The sequence below is a fragment of the Centruroides vittatus genome, unplaced genomic scaffold, assembly GCF_030686945.1.
Source record: "Centruroides vittatus isolate TY-2023 unplaced genomic scaffold, ASM3068694v2 contig_89, whole genome shotgun sequence".
In the NCBI taxonomy this organism is placed as follows: domain Eukaryota; kingdom Metazoa; phylum Arthropoda; class Arachnida; order Scorpiones; family Buthidae; genus Centruroides; species Centruroides vittatus.
Window position 1 is genome coordinate 1,316,077 of NW_027122580.1, and position 20,784 is coordinate 1,336,860.

The 20,784-nt window shown below is 35.5% G+C and overlaps 1 protein-coding gene across 1 annotated transcript in view; it reads right to left on the bottom strand.

Moving 5' to 3' along the window:
- The window catches only part of LOC136983819 (transmembrane protein 248-like), a 32,750-nt gene extending 13,248 nt beyond the window's left edge, over positions 1–19,502 (bottom strand). Inside the window, exons 1-3 of the mRNA XM_067280684.1 lie at positions 19,360–19,502; positions 10,287–10,448; positions 761–1,127 (exon numbers count right to left, since the gene is read on the bottom strand). Of these exons, the coding sequence (XP_067136785.1) occupies positions 761–1,127; positions 10,287–10,442 (523 nt within the window). The 5' untranslated portion in view covers positions 10,443–10,448; positions 19,360–19,502. The remainder of the gene's footprint in view (positions 1–760; positions 1,128–10,286; positions 10,449–19,359) is intronic.
- Positions 19,503–20,784: the final 1,282 nt, after the last annotated feature.

Here is a 20,784-nt window from a genome sequence, read left to right on the forward strand (position 1 = left end):
AAGTATAGAATCAGAAAAAGTTCCAACGCCACGGTACTATCCCAAATGGCTCAGACCCAAAGCTCAGTAGTTAAATGGGATGAAGCAGACATTATCAAACCCGTGAGCTCACCAACATTAGCAAGGACCGCTGAGAAAATAGATTTATAAAAGCAAACTAGAAGGGACATGTATAAATGCAAGGGACGCTGAGGGCCTTCCATCGGCCTGGAAGTATATTGTTAGAAACTCTGCAAGAAACTCTTAATTTACACATTTATTTTATTGTTCTACATTAGTATTGGGTGATACTTGTATTTACGAGTATTTCTGAGTTTATTTTTAATTTTTATTAGATATAATTTTTTTATACACTATTCGTTTATTATTTATTATCTTTTAATCCGTTGTCAATTTTTTGAAATTTAAATATTTGTATTCGATCCTCTGGAACGGAACTGTTCCAATTGTCAGTTTTCAATCTGATGATGGCCTATGGAATAGGTCAAAAACGTTTGTTTTAAATTAAACTTTCTTGGCAACGATAAAGGTGTTTGATTATTATTTAATATATTTATCATCATCTCCAAGGGCTCATAACCTACAGTTTGCATACTCTGTTATAGATACAAGTTATCAATTTTCAAAAATCTAACAGTATCTCTTGCTTATTTCTTATAAATCTCCAGAAGTTTGTATGTCATAATTTAAAAATTGTTAACATAAATCATTACTCTTAAAAATTACACTCATAAATAAGGATAAAACAATTTTTACTGACCTGACATTCCCAGTTGATGTCCCTGGACTATCATATTTAAGATTGTAGCAGGATAGTTTTTTGAGTTAACATTTAAATGAAGAGGAACAGAAATCGAAACAGTGATATTTACTGGAGTATCTGTTATATCTTCATTTTCATATTGTCCTGCAATATCAGGTAAAAGAGCACCCATACTCTTACTGCGATCAACAGTTTTTGCATTTGAAGAAAGAAGCACGAATGGCTGAGTGAGATTTGTATCATTTCGAATGAGTGAAAAATCAGTCGTCGTCTGTATTGAAGGTAATTTATTATTAATTACTATTTCGGAATGTTGAGCACATAATTCAAGTTCTGTCAATCGTTCCATGAACACGTTCCAATCCTGAAATAAACATGTTCTTTATATATTTATTTTTAATGAAGTTTAATAAAATAAAAATTTAAACATAATTTAACAAATCATTTTCTTTGAAGAAAAGCTTTATAGCATGAAATTATACTTCAAATGCATAATATAATGATAATCACATACTCTAAACCAATTATGGTGTGTAGATAATGAAAACCAACAAAAATGTTTTCGAACTCCTTCTGAGCTCTTCATCAGAATTTTTAACAATTCCTTGATGGTTCTTTGTTTCAGAATAAAATTCGAACAAGTTTGATTATAAGTTTGAAAAAATTAAAGTCACGTCATGCCTGCACAAAGAGTTGCCTTACCAGGACTCAACAAATGGCTAAACCATGTTGTCAATCAACTCTTGCCAGGCCATTGACAAAACCATTTCCTCTTTATAATTTATGCACATAGATGTTAAACTGGATTTAACCATCTTAGGTGTTCTATGGGAGCATAACAAGGATGAGCTTAGCCCAGTTAAAGTCTGCTATGATGTCCGGATCTGTTTCATACATAGAGGGCTGTGGTGGTTCTCGCAAGACATATATCAGCCAGATGTTCTTGTAATCTGATCCCCATGGAGTGTTTAGTTGCCCTATATATACTAGGTCTCTAGCGTATCTGTTGTCCCTTATGGGGACACTATATACACTGGGAGTCTGTTCGGGTTGGGAGGGTCCTTCCCATTACATAGCATGTCAAAAATAGTCGGGCACTTCCTGTAAGCAAGACACACCCGGCAGTTCCTGGCATCTTCAGCATGCCAGGAACTAAGCAAGAGCCCCGAACCTATATAAGATTTCTCACAGTTAAGTATCTTAAGCATGGGTTAAAGGTGAGGACCCATTCTATGTCGTTGGATTGGTTATTGCTCGGCAGGTCAACTCCAGGGATGTGTCTTAAGTGCATTCACTGATAACATACTATCAACTCATGTGAGACTTTGCAATAACCATGCGCTGCGACTACGCACTCTATAAATGCTAGTTCAGCATCAAGAGTCTGGGGATTAGAAGAATGAATAAAGGCTCTTCTGATTAAGGCCTTGTACGTTGCAATCTTGTAAGAGAATGGACCACACAACCCACTAGTATGTATGATGACATGAATCCCAGTTTACGATAAACCAAGGTGTGGAAACCAGACACTTCCACTCTAATATTTACATCCAAGAAAGTGCACCTCAAAGGGACTAGATTGTTATACTTCCAGGATCAAACCATAGGGATTATTTTTGATAGTATTGACAAATGCCATCAAATCCAGAACTGTCTTCTAACAAATAATGATGTCATCAATATACCTCCTATATAATAGGACGTTGGGGAGGAATGAGGAAGGACCTTGTTCTCCAACTGTCCGTACTACCATTTCACAAAGGTCCCGTGATACAGGACTGCCCATGGGGACCCCTTTTTCTTGATGTATATGTTGCTGTTGAACTGGAAAATTGAATTATAACAACTTAAATGTGTCTTCTCCAGCACAAGGTGGTGTAATGAGTCATCTTCAACAATATGAAATAGGGTGTTCCTAAGCACCAAAAGGAAGGAGGGTGCTCAATAGAGGGGTAGCAAGACTTAAAGTCCAGCACTGTGATGTACTGGGAGAGGTGACCTCTTTCAATTGCATTATGAGTTCCACTGGGCTAGTGAGAAGGTGGGGAGTGAGAAGGGTGTGCATGGCCTTCTCCAGCCTACAGGTAGGTGCTCTTGCTTTGTCTACCACTGGATGGAGTTGTTGCCCTGGCATATGGATGTTTGCAAAGGCAAACAATCTAAGGACATCAGGGACATAAGGAGTCAATGACTAAGTTATCAAGGGCAAGGTGCCTAGCTAGTTTGGTACAGGCGAAATGTTTAACTCTGGATTGCAGTTTATTGATAAACCCATCCTCCACCCTATCACAATGGGTTAGTTGAATGTATTCCCGTATGCCTCATTTGTATGTGTTGCTCTTCATGAGAACCACCGAAGCTTTGGTTTTGTTGGCCCTGACAAGAGTAACTTTGTTCAGTTGCATCCAATGAACAGTATGATGTAGCTTGTTCCTCAATTCTGCCACTTCGGAAGTCTCCTTGATTTTCTTAATTCTAATTGTCGCCATCCAATGATAGTATTCTTTTTGCTTATCCAATAAGCCCTGCAAGAGGATTTTCAAATCAGGAGTTCCTTGAGTCAGTCTTAGGAGGAGGTGGCGCAAAGCTGGTCCATACTTCAGGACTTTCACTACAAAGTCTGGTAGCCTTAAGTCATCCCAGACCACAAATGGGAAGGAGTGGTGTTTATGACTCCTTAGAACCTGAAAATGTAAATTCACAGAAATTTCTTGTGGTAATGTCTCTTCAGATCGATTCTTAGCCTATCTTGGATGTTAACCAGTTTGGCATTCTCATGTGATATGACCTCTGGGCCATGTTGAAACAAAGAGTTTTCAATTTCTACCAGTTTTGCCAATTTAGAATATAAGCCTATTTGTTTCCTAGAGGAACAAATGGTCCTGTCCAAGCACATCATCCTCATTCTATTAAGGAGAGGTTCACTCCCAGGAGAAGATGGATACAGAAAACACACACACACACAAGTCATGATTCCTTGGAGATCATGAGAAATATTTTGTTTGTTATGAAAATAGTTTCAAAAAATAAATATGATGTAGGCTATATATATTCACAGATTTCAGTTATATATCATCACAATCTTGCATATTCATATCTACAATTATATTAACACAATATCTGATTATGATCTTATATTAAATCATTAAGAAATGTAATATCTGAAGTCTATGAATTAAAAATTGTTATATAACTAAAAAAGGCAGTAAACAAAATTTCTATATTGATATTGTAATTACTCTAATATTTAACATTTACAATATGTAACTAAATATTTACATTTTAAAATAATTAAATTGTGTGTGCAAGTTTACAAAAGAAATCAATAATGTTATTTTTTTAACTGCAAAATCTAATCATAACTACAGCAATCTCAATGCCTATAAGCAAAATCCAACAGTATTCAAGCTTTTGCACAACGAGAAGATTTCTTATACTTCTTCCAATTTCTCTGGAGTTTATTCCATTCCTATAAAAGACCACTATCTCAACAAAAGGATGGCAAATATTGGAACTACTAATGTAATCTACCTTACAGAATTAGAGCATGACTATGCAGTGAATAATGGATCATGCAATATAAATAAACAACAACTAACCCGTTATATATAAAGACCAACAACTGCCGAATTATCGGGCTAGCAAATGGCTATAGAAATATTAATAATTTAAGTAAATTTGTTACTAGAGTTAGGCGTAGAGTTACGCCTAACTCTAGTAACAAATTTACTTAAATTATTAATATTTCTATAGCCATTTGCTAGCCCGATAATTCGGCAGTTGTTGGATTATGCAATACAGCACTATCAGTATCTGCTAATAAACATGATGCAAAAGTTAATTGGATGATGCTAAGATTATTATACTGCATTTGCACCAGGGCTGTAGAGTCGGAGTCATGGAGTTTTGGTGTTTTAGTCAGAGTCATCAAAAATCCACTGACTCCGACTCCTATTTACTTTCTCAACTTGTTATGTATATAAAAAACAAAGGAGTATTTGAATCATGTCACATTTCACTCTCCAAGTTTTTTTGCAAATCTACACATTTGAGGCTCTCTCAAACCCAAAACTGTCAAATAAAGAGGAAAATTTGAGCATGTGCCTGTGTGTGTGCGTGCGTTGGCATCTAATTTGTTTAATTTCTTTATTCTGTTCTGAACTATTAAACAATATCTCAGAATGAATAAAGTTTAAGAAACAAAATTTGGCATGGTAGCATGTGTATAAAAGGGCATTAATGCTATTAAATTTTGGTTCTTAAATAAAGGTCGACAGCATGGAGATATAGGAGGAGTAATGTGTCATATCTCCAGTGTAGTTGAACTTAATATTTTACTCATTATTAGCATTCACAATCTTATAATATAATAGAGATGGGTTGATAATAATAATAGTAAGCTCAAAGCTCAAACAGTTAGGAGTTGAACATTGAAATTTGGTACACAGTGTACATTCTTATGATGTATCCTAAGAAAGGATTTTTCGAAATTCCCCTTTTCCTAAGGAGAGGGTTAAGGATTATCCCAAAGAACTCAGTTTCTACTGTACTATTTTAGATGCAGTATTTTGCATCTAAATATGTTCGATTTTTGCAAAAAATCGAACATATTTTTAGACCCATCTAAAAATTCTCTAATTAGTCTCAGGAAAGGGGGAACCTAATTCTTGCACCTGATGAAAATGGGTAAGATCGGCTATAATCTAATAATCTTAATCTTCATTATTGTTACTTTTTGCCCGAGTAACATCTGGCTCATCTGCTAGTTTTTTTTATAAAACTTGTCTCTACCCTCAAAATTAAGCTTGAGTTCTAATATGAGTACAGACAGAAAAGGAAATCTTACAAAATTTAAAAATGAGTTTTGCTATGCATTGGAAAAAATAAATCACATTGACCACTCAATGCTATATCTTGGATAATGTCTGGCTAGTGCAGTATTGCCATTTTAACATCCAAAACTCAAGTTTGGATGTTAAAATGGCAATACTGCACTTGCCAGACATTATCCAAGATACAGCATTACCACCAACCAAGTTTCAGTAGAGCATTTATTTTCTGCTCTTAAAATTATTAAATATGATTAAGCTCTTAAATCATATTTAATAATTTTGCTTCTATTTGCTTAATAGAAGCAATTCTTTTTGTAAGGAGTAATTCAGTTTATAACAGATGAAAAATAATAAATTAATCAACATGGCAAAATAAGCAACCTGTTTTTTACCAGTCTAAATGTTATATTTTTCATTCTTAACTTAGTTTAATGTATCTGTAAATTTATATATTATCCAATATACTTGTATATTATGTACTGTACAACATTTTTATTAAACTAATTTGTTTGTATAAGAATGTATTTACTACAGTCGAGTCCGCATAAGTCGACACCATCGGTTAAGTAGTCACTTTTCTGTGGTCCCAGCCGACTTACATAGGCATTAATGTTAAAAAACTATTAAGACTTATTTCTGCCTGCATCATCTCTTCCCTTTTTTCTTTATTAAATCAAAGAGTCAATTATTATTATTGGGCTGCAATTTGAAAAAATTGTAAACCTATAAATTCTCACTGTCACCCATCCATCTGTCAGTCTTTCCTTAATCTCAAGAATGGAGTTAGATAGATGAAAGACAAGACCAAATATGGAAACCTTAAGGACAGGATGCCCTGATTAACTATATATGAACTTCCAACGAAAACTGGAAGTTATGTTATTTTGATTCAAAACTTTCCCGAGAACATTTAATAGATGACTGGCATGAATCCAATCCTAACAGAAAAGTATGATGTACTGTACATGGGCAAGCTACTACTAATTGAAGGTAGAGAACATATTTTAAATGAAATAAATTAAAAATATGATTGCAGCCTGGCATTGTGATGATGTCACAATAAATAATTGCTTGTTCTACTATACATTTTTGCAATTCATAAAATTTTTGTTACATAACCCTTTATAACATTTTCTGTGCTGTTTTCATTATAATTATTTTTCTCTTAGCTCTTCTACTCTGTTTTCTTTTTATTATTCTACCTTCTTGCTATCATTTTAATCTCATTTATTTCTTCTTATTTGTTTTCTGTGCAATAAGGCTTTCTTGAACAACTATTTCATAAAATATATGTTATAATAAAATAAGTTACAAGATATCCTATATACCATACAACAGAGTTAGGTTTTAAACGGAATAATTTTGATAACAATGTTGAACATGAAAACTATAGAAAAAAACAATTCAAGCACTTTCTCTTTACTATGAAATTTTTTCAAGTGATATTCTAGAACAGTGGTTCTTAACCGGTGGTCCGTGGACCACTGGTGGTCCCTGAAAGCACCTGAAGTGGTCCGTGAAGTCATCCTAAAATTATTAAATAAATGACGATGAGTTTTGTCAGTTCAAATTTCAAATACATTTTGCTTATTTAGTGGATTTTTTTGCACAAACTAAATAAATTGAACCTTCAACTGCAACGGTCAGGAAATATGAAATTGGAAGGCACTAGCAATATCTTTGCATTTGAAGATAAAATCAGTATGTTTATTGCTAAAATCGACCTATTGATCAGCAAAGTTGAAAGAGAAAATTTTTCTGCGTTTGATACATTGAACCCAATTATTGACAGACAGTGTGCTGAGATGCCCACCAGTGGCTGAGCGGTTCTGTCGCTAAACACAGAGTTTGGTTGCAGGTTTCCACTGCGTTCGGACGGACTGGCATGTGGAGTTCTCCAGGTTTTCTCCACATTTGTAACACCTGAATAGGGGCCAGTTTCCTTTAAAAGACCTCCTGGAAGGCATTATTCGGAAACTGATCCACAATCCTTTCATAGTCAACATTTCTGAGGTGCCGGATAAAATACAAGAAGAGTTAATTGAAATGTAACACGATAGTAACTGCAAGGATACTTTCGGGACAGGAATTAATCTTGAAGATTTTTGGAGCCATAAAGCTATTGCTTTCTCTAAAATTTGAGAAATTGCTTTACGGTACTTAACTTTATTTTCAACCACATATTTATGCAATCAAGGATTCTCAGTGCTTTTGATAATTAAAAGTAAACATCGAAATCGGTTGGATGCCAGTGCCGACATGCGTTTGGCTTTGAGTAGCACTGAACAAAGAATCCAGCAGTTGGTAAACACTATGCAGTTACAAAAATTGCACTAAAATAATATAATTAATGTAACATTTTTGCAAATAATATAATACTCTTGGTTTCAAATAATTTTATACATGTTTAATTTATAGAACAACCTTATAAGAACTTATATTACTGCCAAACAGCTTGTGGTCCATGGCAAGAAAAAAATTTTGATAAATGGTCCGTCATCACTAAAAGGTTAAGAACCACTGTTCTAGAATAAAAACATTTTTAAAACATTAAGATGTAAATGAATTTAACAAAAAGTACACAAAATGTTTTTATTAATGAAAAACACAAATTGCATTTAACACAGGCACTAAGGATCATAGCAATAGGCAGATACACAGTATACTATTGATTAAAACCAAATGCAATTGCATAACTGTATGCATATTGATAGTAACACACTTTGTAAGCAATTGTGCTTCCAATCTCAAACATTATATAGAAATAATAATCTTAAGTGCTAAGAATTCACAACACTATCTTTTTTTAGTGGTAATTTAAAAAATTAAATACAAAGTTCAACGTCACCTAAACACTGGGGTGAAATCAGCACTTCTTGTGGAACCTGTTACCAGTGTGCTTTGTTAAAATACAGACTTATCACAAACACTTTCAAACTTTTGAACAGTTTGTCTTCAGATGAAATCCAATGAAACACTTCAAAATGGAATGTGAATATTCAAAAAACAAATCAAATGCCTGTTTTACAAAATCCATTGCGACGGGCATGCACATTCGTGTGTGGATGGTGGTAATTAAGGGTCGGCATCTATGAGGGCCTGCCAGGCTACCGATAGATTAATCTCCTCCTTCCGGTTGATGCAAGTGGCTAGCTCTGTGAATGGCTATGGCTTCCAGCCATTTAAGATGCTCCTGGTGGGGTGTACTGATGAGGATCTCAGCCTTGTCAAACTCTGCATTGATGTCTGGATCTGATGCATACATGGCAAGGGCATTAGTGAGTCGCCCGTACTGAGGGTCTGCTCAGTGTTCTTTTATTCAGGTACTTAAAGAGAGTTTGATGGAACCAATATATATCAGGTCTTTGTCCCATCTGTTGTCTTTAAGCGGAGTGGAGTAGACACCAGGAAGTCTGTTACGATCTGGAGAGTCTTTTCCACTTCAGAGGATGTCGAAAATCGTTGGACATCTCCTGTATGCTATCTGCATATGATGTTTGTTGGCAATCTCCATGTATACCGCCTTAATATATGGGTTAAATGTGATCAGGACATGTGTTAGACTGTTAGGATTGATGCTGGCCCTTGCATTTCTGGTGGGTGTGCGTTGCAAGCAGTGATGTTGCTCAATTAAATGGTGCATTAGATTAGGGTGCCCGTGTCTGGTTGCTATCATCTTAACATGAGCTAACTCAGTCTTGCGCAGCGGATGAATGGTCAATGGTGGATAAACCATTCATTCACCATTCAGGATTTCGTAAAACAGGCATTCGATTTGTATTCACATTCCATTTTCACATTATTCACATTCCATTTTCAAGTGTTCCATTGGATTTCACCTGAAGACGAACTGTTCAAAAGTTCAAAAGCATTTGTGATAAGTCTGTATTTTCACGAAGCACACTGGTAACAGGTTCCAGAAGTGCTAATTTAAAAAATTTTTTACATTCAATTCAAAAATGTGAACTTCAAGGTAATACAAACAAAGTTTGAGTCCTTAATCAATTTTTATGTTTTATGCCAACCAGGCGTCAAGATCGTTTTTAATTGTGTGTTAATCATTTAATAGTATTTCATCTGTTTTTAGAAGTGTTTTTACTTCAAGTTGCCTGCTGTGTTCATGGTTCCTGGTTGGAATAAAAGATAAAAATTGATTAAGGACTCAAACTTTGTATTATCTTGAAGTTCATATTTTTGAATTAAACTAAAATAATCCTGGGCTAATTGTATAAATTTTTTACAATTTTTTATCTGTGTGTCTATGACATAGATAAAAATGTAATATTATGCTTATAAAACATGTAGTATTATGCTTATATAGCCCACCAGTGGCTGAGCAGTTCTATCTACGTTGCTAAACACTGGGAGTTCAGTTTCGGGTTTGCGCCATGCTCAGACAGGCTGGCCACATGGAATTTTCCAGGTTTTCTCCACGTTCGTAACACCTGAATAGGGGCCAGTTTCCCTTACAATACCTCCCGGAAGCCATTCCCCTTGCGTAACATTGAGCCCCAAAGAAAGCAACGGGAAACCATTCTGGCTGTAACTTTCCCTAGAAACACCTTGATGTATTACTAACTTACTAACCTACACCAGGTGTCGCCAATGTCAGGAATCTGATATGGCGTACACAGAGGAAGATGCTTATATAAAGTTTGATCATCCTTAAAAGCTGCATTTGGACCACTTACCATTGTAATATCTGGATTTGGAAAATCATTTTCACCTATTACGTATGCAAGAACTACCGTAGTAATTCCAAAAGCCATCAAACATACTGTAAACACTAAAAGGGGAGGTTGATTACTTGCAAAACTCCGAAGACTCTGAACTGGGCTCAGTCCCATTTTTCTCTATAAATAAAAATTAGTGTTAATATAATCAAAAAAAAAAAAAAATTAAATATATCAAAACACAAATTTTACACTAATATCTGAAAAAGTATTTAGTAAAATTCAAGTCTGATTTATTGTTTGATTTATTGGAGATCAACATGCCATATTTCAAAATATTTAAAAGTTACAAAATGCAGTGGCATGCTGCTTCCCTTGTATTTTCTAAAATATAAATTCTATTGGGCAATTATTTTCATATTTTAATGTACTTTGAATTAATTAAAATTAATATTTTATTATAACTGCATTATGTATCTTATTACAAATTTCTATACTACACGTGAAAAAAAAAACGATAAGATTGCTATTGTATATTCGAATATCAGTGGCGGAATGGAAGCGCTGTTTTGTCAAAACCAGGTCAGCTTCCAAGCAGCCAGATTATAGGCATTTGTGCATGCGCTTCACAGAGCACCTACCTCACCCGGTTTAGCTGGTGGAAGCTACACACGTGTAACGCTTCCAACGATTCTATCCCTTAGCCACTGGGTAGGGAGCTATCTGACTAAGTGAATTGTTTAAGATTTAAAACTTAAAGAGTATTCAATGTTATTTTTACGTACGTTTCTTTGCAAAGTTATATTTAATCATAATTTTCTTTTAATTATATTGTAATTATATCGACAGATTTTCAGACATAAAATCTTTAGAATTTTTATCACTTTTACATGTTAATAATTTTAATATTATGAAAAACAATTTTTCCAACTGTGTTTTAATTCTTTAAATTAAGTAAATTTTATGGAAAATTTGTTGATTTATCTAAATTACGTAGTGAATCACAATATTTATATTTGTGTACGGACTATATTTACAAATAAATCTTACAAGTTAGACATAAAAAGTATTATAATTAATGACGATCCGAGCAAAGATGTACTAAAAGAATTATATGATTTAATATCATTAATTTTTACGGTACTATCTACCAGTGGCTCTGTTGAGTGCAGTTTTTCGATCACGAAGCAAATTCATACATCAGCCAGGAACACTCGGTCGGAGGAAAAATTGTCGTCGCTAGCGTCGCTTTCGATAGAAAAAGTGCTTTCAAATACGTTGATGGAGTCGACGACCAACGACTTTTATGATAAAGTAATTAACAACTTTGCAGAAAAAAAATATTGTCGAATAAAATTAGTTTATAAAAAATTAAAAAACAAGTTTTTCTATTATTGTTTGTATCGTATCAATTTGTATTATGTATGTATTATTTGTATTTTAGAACTGAAATACATAAATTGTTTATTTTTGTTATTTCCAGTATTTGTTTAAAATTTTTATAGAAATGTGAGGTTCTGAACAGGTCTAAACCATCATGAAAGACATGAAAAAACAGTTAATTTAGAGAAAAATTTATTAGTTTAAAAAAACAGAAAATAGTTGTTTGTAGTCAGACACCAATTGTTTATATCAAACTGCAAGGCAGAAACCATAAATCGCGGAAGGAAGTCATCCCATGATCGGTGGAAGATCAAATTAGTCTTCGATTTTAACTTTTCTCGCATTCCAGGTAAGAGTCTCGTTACGCTTAGTAACGAGGGTCCAACCACTTGGGAAGCGTAATTGAGGGAGAATGACCAATCAAAATGAACAAAAGAAAGAATGGAGACTGATATAATCTCTGACGATTGAGGACAACTGGCACTCGGTTAACTCAAAACAGGGAAAAAACACTATCAATATAAAACCTTACAAAAAAAGCAGCAATGTAGATAAACTTCTTAATTATAAATTGTATAGTCCTATAACAATAAAAAGAAATAATTTTATAATGACACTATCAAAGATAAGGAACAGAACATCTAAGGCTGAAGACAGAGAAAAACAAAAAAATGAATTAATAAATATTTTTATCTTGAACAGTTACCCAAACAGATTACTAAAATAATGGATAACTACATTTATAAAAAACAGATTCAATGTTAAAAATAAGAATGAGAATATTATATATATGTCATTCCCCTATATTAAAGGAACATTTGAAAATATAGAAAAGTTTTCAAAAAACATGGTTTTATACTAGTAGCCAAACTAAAAAATAAAATTAAAAACATCATCAATAGCAATGAAATTAAAAATAATGAAATACTAAATGAAGCAGGAGTGGTATACAAGATAAAATGTACATGTAAAAAACCAGCAATATACATTGGAGAAACAGGAAAGCAACTCAGAACCAGAATAAAAGAACATAAAGCAGCAATTAGACTTAAATATAACCAATCACCATGGACAAATCACTGCAGCAGGAAAGAAAGACAGTTAGAAATGCCTTAGGGGATACAACATGAACATCACGTAGCTGTATGTCTAAACATAAAACAGATTACTTCACATTACTTCACTATTGTGTAAATATATCCAAATAATGGAAGTTGTAATAATAGTTGTAATTTGTAAAGTTGTAATTTTACCGTAATAATCACTGTAATAATTGTATACTATCCTCAAGTACTCAGCAAATCATACATATAAATAACACTTTATTCTTGCCGAGAAACGTAATAAATTACGTTTCTCGGCAAGAATAATGTGTGGTTTACATCCCCGGTATTCCATGATTGTATGTAGATACGTAATTTATTACATTAACAAACGTTTTCAGCCTGATTTACAGACCATCTTCAGGTTGAGAACGAAAATGGAATTAAAACATTCCGTTAATAGAATACAAAATTTAAAATTTAAATTAAATAACCAATGGAATGCTGTAAAAACAAAAACAAAAATTAAATATTAAACTTAAAATTAAAATAACTAAAGGACTAACCCAAAAAACAAACAAAATATGTACAGAACATAGAATTATGAAATTAGCATCTCTCTTCTAATAAAATCATTAATTTGACTTGTGAGAGTTCTTAGTGAGTTCTTTAACCATAAATTTCCATGCAGATGGAAGACTTTCCGCATCCCTTGCATTTAAACATCCTTCTTGCAGTTTACTTCTATATATCTGAATCTTTTCAGCGGTTTTTGCCAAAGATGGGGAATATAGAGGTCTGATGATGGCTGCATCATTCCATTTGACTATCGAACCTTGTGTTTGCGTCATTTGGGACAAGATTGTAATATTACACTCTTTTCTGATATTATAATTATGCTCCTTGAGTCTAAGTCCCAAGTTTCTAGTGGTTACTTCAATGTAATCTTTTTTAATGCCCAACTGCGTATTTTCATAAGGAATTCTATAAACCCCTGCTCTCTCCTCTGGTTTTATACGATCTTTATCATTTCTCGGGAGTTTGTATAAATTTGGTTTCTTGTCTGCAACTTCTTTCATAACTTTATATATACTTTCATTTTAAGTAAATTTTACTACTCCCATGGGAACATCCTTAGAAGATTTTTTCTTGATGTTCGTCTCAAATTTCCTAACTAATCCAAGAATTGTGCTTTTGTGGTAACCTAGGATCCGTGCTACATTCATTATTCTATCTATTTCTTTAATCCTGTCTTGTATCTTGTCACAATATAAGAAAGCCCTTATTAAAGTGCGGAAAGCTGCAATTTTATACCTAAATGGATCCTTGGATTGGGATGGAATATACAACGGGCTGTGGGATGGCTTGATGAAAACACTAGTAGACAAATGGCCGTTCCTGAATTTGATATTGATGTTTAGAAAATGCACCTCCAATGAACTCTTCTGTTCTAATCTTAATGTAAGGCCATAACTATTATCATTTATCTTAACCATAAATTCTTTAACTCTGGTGTTATTCTTCCATAATATAAACAGTCATCCACATATCTGCTAAAATAAACTACATCATCTTTGAAAATTGCGAAGAATTCTACTTTCCAGTCTTCTTACCACTAATTCGAACAGGATCCCTCAGAGCGGGCTTCCCATGGGGACCCCTCTTCTCTGTCTGTACAACTGTCCATTAAAAGCAAAACAAGATTCATGGCATACCAATCTAGCCATCTCCTCTACTTTGTTTGTGTAATTAAACACTCTGCGTTCTTGTTGTATAAAAAATCCAAAAGTGCCTCCATACATGACTCTATCCTAACTGAAGGATACATGTTTTCGTAGTTGAAAACAGTTGCAACTTCATCTTCCATTAACCCAATAGTTTGTAAGTCCTTGACCACCTTAAGAGGATCACGTGCAACTAGATTATCTGTGTCCAATTGCAATGATAAATACTCATATAATTTCTTCTCTAATACAAACATGGGCCCTCTGCATTTTTCAACAACAGGTCGTATTTCTTTACTGGCTTTGTGCACTTTAGCAAAAGCAAATAACCTAGGAGTCCCCAGTCTTGGATTCCTACATTTCTTAAGAAAAGGTAAAACTTTGGAGAGCTTAGAGACCTCTATTTTCCTAATTCTTCCATCTAAATTTCCAATTACCTTGGTGCTGACATTTTCACATTCAGTTTTTTCAATGTAATCCATTAGTGCTTTGTTATATGTAAGTCTTTTCATGATGACTAACTGTTTACTCTTATCTGCTCTAGTCATCACCAGATCATTGCGCTTTAACCAATCCTTAGTGAGTCGTATGTCACCTCTTCTAATATCCCTTGTTTGGTTTCTTTGTTTGCTGCTAAAGACTGCTTTCCATCTGTAGTACTCCTTATCCAAATCATCCAGTCCACCAACGCCTCTTTCAATTTCTCGTATGGACGTTTCCCAATTCATAGCATTATCAGGGACAAAATTTGGGTCTTTTTTCAGGAGTTCCTTGATCCTTGTAGGTACTTTATCTGGTCCCATACATGGAAAGCAATAAGGTTTTTCTTGGTATATCTACCAATTTGCTTACATAAAATCCATTTCAATTTTTTCATATACTTATTTGTAGTGTTCCTATATACAGCTTCAGTTAGGTCGACTACCCTCCTATTAACGTTGACTAGTTCTTCAGGATCCTCATTATATATGATGTCTTCTAAGATAACAAGTTCATTCAATAATCCGTATTTTCTGTTTTTTGCTTTTCTAATGGATTTTTTGAGGCAAGCCATACAAAACCTGAACTTCAGCAAACTGCAGGTTTGTTTAAAGGCTTGTATGCTACTACACCGGATTGAACTAAAAAACTTACTTTAAGCCTGTTACCGGTGTGCCTCACTTAAAAAACCGTTACGAACGTTTTCGAACTATTAAGTTCTTCTTCAGGTAACTGACGACAGTTAATCGAATGCAATTCGAATAAAATCCTACTGGAATACGATTCCGAATTCTTTCCTTAGGATTTTATTCGAATTGCATTCGATTAACTGTCGTCAGTTACCTGAAGAAGAACTTAATAGTTCGAAAACGTTCGTAACGGTTTTTTAAGTGAGGCACACCGGTAACAGGCTTAAAGTAAGTGTTTAAAGGCTTGTTTAAGGAACAGAGTGTTTCCCATGTCCATTTACCAAATCAGCATCCCTGCCTGTGATCTTGCAGAAACACGGTCGTCCATGTTTCTGCGAGATCAGGGATGTATTACTATCCTGCCCCCACACCTATCCATACCGCAAACAAATCCTAGAATTAGCGCACATCCTCTGTTACTCATCCTTTTTCCGGTTCAATAACAAAACGTACGTACAGTACAAAAACGAGGTGTCCCCATGGCAGCCCTCTATCGGGGACTTATGCGAGCTAGTGATCAGGAGACTTGAACAACAAATCATCCTTATTGAATTGTTAAACACAAGATTGTGTTATTAACTCAATCACTTGGCTTTTGACTCCACCTTTATTGAAGGGGGCAAAAAACTGTTGACTGATGAGGGCAAAAGTCCAAAACGTGTAAAATTAGTTACCGTATCAACTAAATAAAGGTGGAGTCAAAAGCCAAGTGATTGAGTTAATAACACAATCTTGTGTTTAACAATTCGAATAAGCAATCTAGCACAACAAGGTTTCTCTACAACTGACAACAAATCATCCCTTCTTTCCTTCCCAACATCCTCCTGTACAGGAAGTATGTAGATGACATCCTTATCATATGGAAGCAGAGCCGGGCATCAATAGGTTTATCAACGCAATGAACAACAACCCGTATAGGCTAAGCATTAAGTTGGAACAAAAAAGCAACATCTCCGCACATTTCCTCGACTTGGACATTCAAATAAGGGATAATAAGACCACTCATAGGGTATTTTATAAAAAATGCCATGTACCTTTGTTCATCCCAGCTATCTCGGAAGATCCATATTCGTATAAGATCGCGGCTTTTAGAGCACTAATTAAGCGCGCGTTCACGCACAACTCGAAATACGAAGACACATTGGCCGAGCTCAGCCGTATCCAGGAAGTGGCATCACAGCATGGTTATGATAGGAACATAGTGTACAGCATAGCCCGCAATTACACACAGGGAAATACTCGTAAAAACCTAAACACCTGGGTAGGATCCGTTGATAATAATACAAGAAAAATAGTAGAGTACAGCCACCATTTGGATGTGATATACAGAGAAATCGCATCCATTACCCAAAATAAAATAGCTTATAGGAGGCCAAGGTCGATATACAGCTTACTTCGAAATGGGAGAGACAGTTTGGACATGAAACACGCACCGGGTATATACGCGGTTCCCCTTTGGGATGACAATTTAATAGAAGTTTGGTCTATGTGGGTTTGACCAAACACACACTCCATCAGCACCTCCGGGAGCACAGGTACGACATTGCCAACAATAAACAATCTACCACACTGGCAACTTATGCCACACAACCGGGAATCACAGCCGACCTCCACAATGCTCGTATAATCAGAATGTCACACCATATGGACCAACTTAGAACATTGGAGACTCTAGAGATATATAAGGCGGGATTACAGAACACATGCATCAACTATAAGGATGCAATTAACATCTTGCACGCCTGGAAATATTGTTACGAGGGAAATGCACACCCACAAATAACTTCACGTTGATTTAATTCAATTTATATTCAAAGATCAGCAAACGTAATAGTACGCACGCGTAAACAACATTCCAACACAAACATAATGTTCCATCTTATCTTCCAATTCCATGATTCCAAACATGGAATAGAATTCACTTCGGTTTTTTGTTCCATTCACTGGTATTTGAAATTTCTTATGAGCTATGCCCAAAGAAGACCCCGACATGGTTGAAAACGTTAGCTGTTGTAGAAACACCTATCACTGGATTATGAAAGTTTTTCGTGGAGGGAAGAATAATATATAGATTAACATGGATTCCTGAAAAAGCTTAGTGTTTTTACATTGTGTAGCATTTAGGAACTTATTGGAATATTCAAAGTTTTGTTTACCTATAAACAGTGGTGATATTCGAAATATTTAACAAGGGGTTTGCTAGCAGAAAATTTTTCCCTGACAATCACCGATAAATGAAATGGAAGTTTTGGCTAGAAATAAATACAATACCTTTTCTTGCAACCATATATCTAACAATCAGTGGCGTATTTAGAACGTAACGAGCCATGGGAGAAGGCCAGGTAACAATAGTATTTTAGGACTGTCGACCTTTTTTTTTTAAGGCAGAGAAATTCTTTACCGCAATATGGCGCTTCTAGAAATAGGCACATGTCATCATCTCTCGAGATACATTATACTTTTTCTTTCGCTGTCCATAGCCCGACACGTGTTCCACAGCCATCTTGTCTCACGCACGTAGCATTCTGGGATCTCTCTTATGACTGAATCTACTTTCAAGAACACTCTTGAATTGATCGCGATTAAACCTCGATTGAAACGGTCGAGAGAGATCGCACCAAGACATACTCCCTGACCTTGCTCACAATCTAGATTGAAATGCTCGGTACAAACGGGGTATAAGGCCCTAGTTTAGTAGTATTACAGAGTATAATATGCATATTTTAATATATTTTTTAAAAAAAACAAACCCACTGAGAAATGTTTCGTGTGTTTAACAAGGTTCGGGAAACTGAAAATTTTAACAATAGGTTCATTCGAACCCGTTTGGAAAACTTTAACAACGGGTTCGGCCGAACCTGTGCGAACCCGCCGAATATCACCACTGCCTATAAAGATGCAGACAAATTTATAAAAAAGAAAAAATGAAAGAAAAGCAATGGAAAAAGACTCAAGAAAGGTTCATACAAAGCATTAGGACAGTTTCCTACGAAATTTTTCCATATTACAGCACCATCATCCAGATCACTTGGCAAAGATACCAACAGTTAAGAACAAGAGGCAGTAAAGAGTCTGCTCAAAAATGCTTACCGATCAGTCGGTAGTGGCAAACAACATTGGTATCTGGTCAGTCACACACTATCAACCCTCAAAAATCAGCAAGTAGTCTGGTAGCAATTGGTAAATTACCAGGAACTTTACAGGTACATTTTCAGTCTCGACAGTCAAACTGAGAAGCATTTCCAAGCAGATCCCAAGTGGGTCAAGCAGTCACATCTGACAATCTTCACCCACCAAGGAACTCTACCATTCACAAAGTTACTTGGAAATTAATTTTTAATAGGCAATCAATAATTACCAGAAGAAAAGTAAACATTTTAGATTGGAATTTTAAAGAACATTTATTAAATCTTAAATTCCTTTTCTAGGATTTTTTATTTTTTTTCATATAAGTGCAGTAAAGCTTGTAATACTTTCAGTCCCATAACTGGAAATAAATCACTGGGCAGAGTAGAGGGATGCCGAAAAATTCTGACTGGTATTTTTCACTTTTCAGCCAGTACCAAATCTATTAGCTACAGTCCTAGCGTAAGGAGCCTAACAGTAAGTAATGAAAATGAAACCACATATATATTCGGGGGATCATCCTGGCCTTTTTTTATAGCATTTGCCAACCCATTCACCGAGTCTTATTATTCCGTTTATCCCGTTTATTACAGAGAACAAAAACCCGATTACGGTACATGTCTGCCGGGCGTAAGAAGTTACTCACGCAAATTTGGAGAACGTCGAAGACGAAATTTTTATCTCACGTAATTTTCGGAAAAACGTCAATCTGTCCAGAAGACGATTCACAATCCATTTCGGATCATCTGTCCGCACCACCGATACGATGTACATTAACCAGTTGATAACTGCTGGTATGCCATCTACCGACGAAACGTAAATTTCGCTTCTCGAATAAAATAAAATTAAATTGAAAAAACAACCAAAATCAATATATTATATTAATATATAATTTCAGAATTAATTTTAAACTGTTTTAGCGGGAAAATTCGTTTTGCTTATTTAATTTTTATTTTTGATTCTTTTCGCTTTCTTTTTAAACTTTTTCTGCCTTGTGGGCACTAAGAGTGTCATTTTTAGAAAGCCCATTATGAGTTCGGCCAAGTCCACAATGGAGCAGCCTCAGAGCAACATTTCTTAAAACAAGGATGCGAGTGATAACAATAGGCGACGGCCGGATAGCAGAGCGGTTAAGGTGGCAGCCTACCACTCTGGGGACTCGGAATCGAATCCGGACGGGTCAAAAAATCCCCAGGAATTTTTCGGGATGGTCGGTCCGGATATGTCGGGCCCGTCCCTCGCCACCCTGCCGCCCTAGTGTGGGCCTGGCCAAACCCATAATAAGCGGCCGGATGGCCGAGCGGTCAAGGTTAGCAGCCTGCCGCCCTGGGGGACCCGGGATCGAATCCGGACGGGTCGAAAAATCCCCAGGAATTTTTCGGGGGGTGGTCCGTCAGGATATGTCGGTCCCCGTCCCTCACCACCCGGCCGCCCCATTGTGGGCCTGGCCGAACCCATAATGGGCTTGCTATAAGAGGCCCTCTTAGTGCCCACTGGGCGGAAAGAGTTAAAAAAAAAAAAAAAAAAAAAAAAAAAAAACCATAATAAGCTTGCTAAAAGAGGACCTCTTGATGTCCACAGGGCGGAAAAAGTTTTAAAAAAGTGGTAACGATAGGCTTTTAACCTTTAGATGTGTAATATAAAATTCAAAGCTATCTTAAGCTACATAGTAGACTTTAACTTTACTCGACTTACTCAAAGCCACAAACGTCTAAAACAGGAGCGAGCAAATAGACACGTAAAGGACAACAACAGGCTGTTGTTGCCACCTTTTCAAAATTGCTGACCTGTGGTCAGGGCCGTGTTCAGTAACACAGAACACCTAAGTTAGAATTCTGATGGCTTAGTGGGTGGAGCAAAGAATAGATAAAGGAAGCTAGTGGTGGGAGGAGTCAAGTAGTAGTTAGAAACGAGTTCAACATTACAGCATAACTAGACTTAGCAAGAATTCTGCGTTACTGAACACGGCCCAGGTTTGTTCGAACAGAAATCCCTGACGCATGCGCAATGTTATTTTACCATGCGAAGAATAACGTGCAAGCCACTTCTAACCAGTTAGTGAACTGAAAGT